Genomic DNA, 7602 nt, shown 5'->3' on the forward strand with positions numbered 1-7602 from the left:
CTTTAGAACGAGAGCCAATGAGAATCTGGCCACACCTAGAGGGCCCACCCGGGGAGGAATATAGGCCAATCAGAGTGCTGGCAAAACAAACCAACGGAAGAACCTGGGTCTATGAGAGCGCAGCCAAGAGAAGCGGCAAGGCTTTTACGGAAAAACGTAGGCAAGTGAGAGCGACCTAAAGTCAGCTGGCCCCATTCCTAAAGCGGAAACTGGACCTTTGAGAGCTTGGGAAAGTTTGGAGGCCTCTCTGGTGCCACCACGAGGCTTGTTCCGGAAGTTTTAAAACACACTTAAGTCTGCATCAGCCCAGGTATGGCTGAGGCTGGAGACAGCTGGGGACCGTGGGCTCTCGCTTTTGGGTAGACAGACATATTACCAGACAGTGACTCCCAGAAAGACTAGCGACGTGATGTGAGAAGCTCATTGGAGGCGCTGCCCCAGGCTTCGTGGAGTACATAACAGCTGAAGACTTTTGCTAGTCGAAAACGAGAGATGTTCTGGGTAGGAGGAACTACTGTTCATGCAAAAGGCCAAGAACCAGTGGTCAAATGCGTCTACTAAAAAGATCATGTGTGTAGGGTTGGTCTCTTTCCTTTCTGTGACACAGCTGACCCTTTTTTTGGTAGTCCTCAAAATGTTTTATTATGTGAATATTTTAAACAATATGCAACAGTAGAGAGACTATAACACAGAGATTCTTAACCCTGGGGCAGTGAACCGTTACTGTCTGTGACCTCACAGCAGGAGGTGCACTGCAGCCAGAGAAGCTTGATTTGTATTTGCAGTTGCTCCCCAGCGCTAGCATCACCACCTCAGCTCCACCTCAGATAATCAGACGTTAGCGTCTCATAGGAGCAACAGTACCTGATATCAAAAAGGTTGAGGACTGCTGATACAACGAATCTCCACATAGCTCTCCACAACTGCTAATATTCTACCCTTCTTGTTTCATCTGTACTTCTCTTGTTTTTATTTTTCTGACGTATATTAAATTTCAGCCATCTATCAATTCATGATATCTAACAGATAAGGACTATTTAAAAGAAAATAAAAAAAAGCATTTTCAAACCCAAGAAAATTAATCTTAGTATCATCTAACACTCAGACTGTGTTCAATTTTCCCTGCCTCTGAATGTCTTTATACAATAATACTGTAAAATCAGGATCTAAATAATATCCACATATTGCATTTGGTTGGTTGGTCGGTCTTTTTTTTTTTCTTGTTAAAACAATTTTATCGGCTGTTTTGGTTTTTTGAGGTCCCAGTCTGAATCAACACAAATAAATGCTTTGTTAAAATACTGGCTTTTGTTTGCTTCTGCACTAGAGAAATGATAAAAAGAGGGTAGGAAGCCTTTTTAAAAACATTACAAACATTAACTAGAGTTCATATTCAGATTTCTGTAGTGTTTGCCCTTTTCTGTTCCATTCCAACCAGGATACCACATTACATTTAGTTATGTATCCTTAGGTTTCTCTGCTTGTCACAATTTCTCACACTTTCCTTGTTTTTCATGACTTCAGCAGTTTTGAGAAGTAATTTTCAGGTATTTTGTAGAATGTTGCTCATTTGGGATTTTCCGTTTTTTCTCATTAGACTTTTTTTTTTTTTCCAGAAAAGACCATGAAAGTGCAATTCTCATCATATCCTATCAAGGATACATACTATCAACATGACTGACCACTATTGATGTCAACTTTGATCTCCTGGCTAATGTAGTTTGTCAGGGTTCTCCACTATAAAGTTACTTAAAACTCTCAAACTCCCTTTCCATGCTCTTTGGAAGAAAATCATATGCACCCAGATACAGCCGAACTACGCATAGATTTTTAGTGTATGAAAAGGTGGCATCTCAAATTACCTAAAGTTTCACTTTATAAAGTTTAGGTGGATAAAGTTTTACTTTATAAGTTGGATCAAGTTTTTATAAATTGAAGAATAATTCACACAGTGAAATGCACAGACCTAAAAAATACAGCTAGATGAGTTCTAACAAATCTTTATACCTATGTAACTCCATCACTCTCAATATACACAGTTCACCCTTGAAAAATATGGCTTTGAGCTGTGTAGGTCCACTTATACACGGATGTTTTTCAATAAATAATACAGCACTGTAAATGTATTTTCTTTTTGATTTTAACACTTTTTTTCTCTAGCTTACTTTATTGTAAGAACACAGTATATAATACATATAACGTACAAAATATGTGTTAATTGACTTTATGTTATTGGTAAGACTTCCAGTCAAGAGTAGGCTATTAGTAGTTAAGTTTTGGGGGAGTCAAAAGTTACATGTGAATTTTAAATTGTGTGAGAGGTCAGCATCCCTAACACCCCACGTTGTTTGAGAGTCAACAGTGATATATTTTCCACTCTAGAAAGTTTCCTTGTGTCCTCCTTGGCTGATCCCTGCCATCCACAGCTCCTTCAAGGGCAACCAATGCTCAGAGTGGATATATGTCAAGTAAGACAAAATTGAATCCATTTGCAGAAATTCCAAATGGCTCAGAGATTTAAATGTAAAAAAAGAAACTAGACAAAAACTAGAAGACAATCTTATCCTCCCCACCGACCCCAGCCCAAAGCTGTACTATCTCCTTGGCCCTCACATTTGCACTCAGGGCTTTTGCACACCTCACATGACAGTTACCAAGTGTGACCTTTGCTGTGTAGCCCTCTATTTAAAATTGCGCCTCCTACAACCTACTTTATTTTTCTCCATGCAGATACTAGATATTTTGCTTACTTATCTTGTCAGTGGTCTGTTTCCCTGTCGTAGAATGACAACTATCTGAAGGCGAGGACTTTTGTCCCGTATGTTCAGTGCTGGATCCTCAGTGTTTGGAGCCGGTGCTCAATTACTTTTTGCTGAGGGTGAAAGTGATGAGGGGAGTTTCAGGAGGACCTGGGGTGGGGTCAGAGTGCCCCATTCTCTTGGCTTTGGTGGGATGAAAAGACAGGGGCAAGACAGTCGACAAGAACAGCAGAACAGCCTGTGAGGTGGATGGCAGATGTGGGTAGAGACAATGGGTTGATACACCCAGCTGATGCTTTCTTCCATATTGAGAGAGGTGAGGTGTCAGGGTAAACAGATGTGAAGCTCTTGACTCCTGTTTGAGCCCCCTCTTCATCTGCACAGCTGCTGCAGGGTGCCTTGGGCCTGGACCCAGCGCAGCCGCCACTGGGGCAGGGGCAGGCCGTGGCAGAGCTCCCCAGAGAGGGCGACTTGGCCCGGCTGCTCCCACCTGGGGAAGGGGATGGTATTAGAAGGGAGGCCTGGGCCTCCAGACCCTCACTTGCCTCCCCAAAACACCATGGCCTGTTTGTCACCAGTCTCCCCCACTCCCCCGCCATATGCAACTCCCCCCCAACCTTGAGTTCTGCCTGTTCCACCCAGCTCAGCCCCCGACCCCCATTCATGTCCCCCTCTCACCAGTCCCCCACAATCCCCTGCAGCTCTGGGATTCTCTCCAGCGCTTGTTTCAGCAGGTTCTCCAGTTGCTTCAGAGCCTGCCCCAGATTCTCTTTCTGCTCCTTTTCCTGGGATGCCCAGATCTGCAGCAGCTCTGCAGGTTAAGAAGCCCGCGAGGCAGCATTGAGTCCTCTGGCTCCTTGCAGCCAGTGGTCACCAAGTAAGTCTCCAGTCACCTAGTCTTGACCTCAGCACCTCTCCCTCCTTCCAGGTCCTCATCTTGAGGGTAAGCCCACTGCCCCCAGGCCTCATCCTGGACACCTCCCTCTCCTGACAGCCCATCAATCTCCATGGGCCATCCCTCGGCTTCCTCCCTTTTCCTTTTCACTGCCTCCAGCCTCCTTTTTAGGCTCCAGGCCTCAGCCTCCCACTCTGCTCCATCCTCTACATGGCAGCCAAAGTGATCTTCCTGAAGTTTACACCTGATCTTTTCCCTCTCCTGCTTGGAACCCTCCAAAGCTCTCCGGTACTCCTAAGACAGAGTCTAAGCTCCTTAGCTTAGTACTTGAGGGTTTGCATTATATGGCTGCTGCTTACTACTCCAGAGCAAAACTTCACCTACCCCTCAGGGACCACTCTAGACACTATCTTTCCTCTTAAAAGCCTTTCCTAGCATTCCTAACCCCGAGGCTTTTTCCTCAGACTGCTGCAGCCCTTCTCTCCAGTGGCATTTCCCATTGGAGACTGTGAATAGGTCCTGTCCCTTTCTACAGGCCCCAAACAGGCCCAGCTCAGAGCAAGTATAGACCTGCAGTGTGCTCAGACCATTTGGGTCTGAATCCTGACTCAATCCCACCTTGTCTTATGACTTTGGGCATAATACTTGCCCTTTCTTCAGCTACTTCTGTGGTCAGGTCACTATCTGAGCCACAGGCTAGTGGGCAGGAAATGGACTGGAGCAATGGAAATGGGACCCACAGAGCTTGCTGACAGGTTGAAGGTGGAGGGGCCCTGGGAGGAATTAAGGATGACTCCAGGTTTCCGGCTTTGGCACCTGGATGAGGAGGGTGGAGTCGTTTATTGATGGAAGGAAATCAGGCCAAAGAAAAACAAAACTGCTTTCAGAGCAGAGGGAACTAAGTCCCATTTAGACATGTTAGAGTCCATGATGCCTGTGAGGTGAGATGCAGCTATGCTGGGTCTTGGGCTGTTCTTGCATACTGTTCACTGCTCATTGCAGAGGGGGAAGACAGGGAGCCCTTAACTCAAAGTCCTGAACATGGTCTCTTCCTACTTTGCTGATGGCACCCTGATTCATTTCTCATCAACTGACCTCATTTATATATTTATCCTTTGATTCTTTGCTCTTTGATTCTACCATCAGGATACTCCTGGGGCTGGATTGCTCTTGCCTCTCTGCCCATTGAGCTCTGGGGCCAATACCTGGTAGGTACCCTGTAAGTGCTTGCTGAGCGAATCTAGGAATGAATGACTTTTCAGAATTTCAGTTTCCTCATCTGTAAACTGACCCTTAATAACCCTTTCCTTCTCTCATGGTCAGGACTGGAAGACTGCTCATGTGCAGACAAAATGATCGCAATCTCCCCGGAGAAATAGAGCATTACTGTATGCTGTGCATTGTTCAGTGCCCTGTTTGGGTCACCTGTGTCTTTTCAGCAGCTCTATAAGGTACTATCATTATAGTTACTCCACTGAGGAGGAAACTGAGGCACTGGGAGATGACAAGAGGTGGTGCTGAGAAGAGAATCCAGGTAGTTTACTCTACAGCCCAGCTTTTAACTACTCAAGTATATTATTGGATGGTGAGTACTTGGCAATTAGATGGGCAGTGTCACCCAGTGGTTAGGATCACACACCCATGAGGATTCAGACTGCCTGAATTCACATCCTAGCTCTGCTATCTGGGCAGCTACTGAGGCCTCTGTGTCCAGGTCCCTCCTCTGTAAAGCAGGGAGAATGGCAGCACTAATGCCCCGAGGTGGCCATACAGATGAAACTAGTGAACACGCTTATAGCACAAAAGCCTCTGTGTCAGCAGTGGGTGTCGTCAGATTAGTGAGGAGGCTGACGGTGCTGAGAATGGGTGGGAATGCTGGGTATGGAAGTGGGGCAGGCCTACCTTGGGTGGGTGGTCCTGGCGGTAGGCTGGTCTTCATGTGGAGCAGATCCGCACACCGGAGACTCCACTGGTCCTGGAGAAACAGAAGGTCCTGGCGAAGAGAGGCAGCCTTTGGGAGGAGCAGCTCTGGAGCCTGGAGGGATGGGGGAAAGACTGTTACCTCGGGTGGGGCAGGGGTGGGATGACATCTTAGGGGACAGGCACTCACCTTCCCTGCGGGCAACCCTAGAATGTGGCTTAGCGCTATGAGGCTGGGGCCCCTTGAAGATGCAGGATGCAGCTGGTGGATAGATGGCAGGACCATGGGCAGGGGCTGTAACCTGCAGGGAGAGTCCAAGTTGGGTGGGGTACTGAGAGGGAGGCTTGGTTCCAGAGGCTCTGGGGGCTGAGAGGTGGGCTCTGGAGACCCAGGAACTTGGAGGTGGGTCTGGGGGTGAGGATTCCAGAATGGGGCTGAGGTCCTGAGGGTGGGGTCTGGCAACCTGGGAACACTGGGGGTCTGGGATTATTTTTTTGGAGTGGGCCCAGGGACTGACAGTTACCCAAGGGAGGGGATATAAGAGGGGGCCCTAATCTCACTCTCCAGGGTTGTGCCGAAGCAGGGTGCCCAGCGGAAGGTGGGGCAGGTGCCGGGCCCCCTCCTCTAGACAGCGAAGCAGCTCTTGGCTCTGTGGTGCCACTGCCTCAGATGTGGGGACCACTTTTCGCTGAACCAGAGCCAGTACCTGTGGGGAAGGAAAGGGATGGGAGGAGCAGACTGAGACTACTCAGTCCCATCCCTGGGAGACCTGGCCCTATTCAGACCTCGCTTCCAATCCCAACTCACCTCCCCGGGGCTCCGGCACAGGCGCGTCTTGCTGGCTGAGTTGCCCTTGATGAGCAGGCGGACCTGTTCCTGTGTCTCCTCCTGGATAACAAGGAGGCCACCAAAACGGCTGCTTTTCCTTCCCACCTCCCAGCTTCTGGCCCTGCCCTCCCCTTTGCATAGGTCCTGCTTCCTCTTGGGAGACTCACGCTGGGCCTCTTCCCCCTGACCAGGAGGCCCAGTTCTGGATCATAAGGCTCCCGGCCTCACTCTGGCCCTCTACCAGGCCCTGCCGTTTCTCCTGGAGTCCCACTTCTCACCACCAGCTGGCGCCAGTGCAGGATCCGTTGCTGTTTGGCCTGTAGCTCTTGTAGCAGAAGCTGCCGCTGCCCAGCCGCCTCCTCCAGCTCCTGGCTCTGGGCATTGAGGGCCTTGAGCTCTGCCCACAGGCCACAGCCCCGGAGCCCCAGCATCAATGCCTGCCTGGGGTACAAGCAGAAGATAGCAAAGGGGGTGAAGGTGACTAAGACTCACAGTGGAGGAGGGAAGATAATATCTGCAAGGAGCCACAAACAGACAGCAGGGAGGCAGAGATGGGAGCCATAGGGGCAGAAAAAGTCCAATATCCTGAGATACCAGAGAGAGAGATGGCATAGAAGCCTCTACCCAGGGAGCCCCCTCACCTCTCACTGGATCCCAGTGTACATCTCTCCATTTCCTCCATCAGGCTCTGGAGGCGCCGGGTCAAGATTTGATGCTCCTTCAGGAGGGGCCCCCGCTGGGTGACCAGTGCACCCACAGCCTGCCAGCCCTCCTGGGGCAGGGGTACACAGTAAGGGTGGCTGTTGTCCCTGAGGGTGAGGGGATCTTGGGCTGGGAAGGGGATGGAGTCTGGGCAGGGTGCCTGGGGGTCACCTGGATGAGATGCACCATGGATGGCAGGGCTTGGCTGCAGTCTGACTGGTCTGTCTCTGGGACCCCTGGGGTGGGGGGGGAGTAGGGGAGGGCGGTGAAACTGCTGAGAGAAGAGCCCTGTCTACTTGTTTGGACTCTCGAGGGTACCCAATGTCAGCGCACCTGGGTTTGGTTCCTAGGTTTCAGTTCCAGTCCCATCAGCAGGTCACTGTGCTTGGTCCTGATCCTGTCCCAGCCCACCCAACCACCCACCCTGCCTGACTGTGGAAGCACTCTACTCCACACCTGGCTATCTCTGTATCTTGGAGCCCGTCCGGACTGCACAG

The 7602-nt window shown here is 49.7% G+C and overlaps 1 protein-coding gene across 4 annotated transcripts in view; it reads right to left on the reverse strand.

Annotated features, from left to right (window-relative positions):
• Nucleotides 1-2522: 2522 nt before the first annotated feature.
• HAUS5 (HAUS augmin like complex subunit 5) overlaps nt 2523-7602 on the reverse strand; it is an 11305-nt gene continuing 6225 nt past the window's right edge. The window contains exons 12-20 of one of the 4 annotated variants that reach the window (XM_039850030.1): nt 7277-7332; nt 7045-7172; nt 6682-6844; nt 6383-6463; nt 6136-6281; nt 5765-5876; nt 5557-5689; nt 3438-3570; nt 2523-3249 (exon numbers count right to left, since the gene is read on the reverse strand). In XM_039850030.1, the coding sequence (XP_039705964.1) occupies nt 3132-3249; nt 3438-3570; nt 5557-5689; nt 5765-5876; nt 6136-6281; nt 6383-6463; nt 6682-6844; nt 7045-7172; nt 7277-7332 (1070 nt within the window). In that variant the 3' untranslated portion in view covers nt 2523-3131. The other 3 variants (XM_039850029.1, XM_039850028.1, XM_039850031.1) reach the window with 3 other exon arrangements.

This window comes from Pteropus medius, unplaced genomic scaffold (assembly GCF_902729225.1).
Source record: "Pteropus medius unplaced genomic scaffold, Ma_sr-lr_union100, whole genome shotgun sequence".
NCBI classification, from domain to species: Eukaryota; Metazoa; Chordata; class Mammalia; order Chiroptera; family Pteropodidae; genus Pteropus; species Pteropus medius.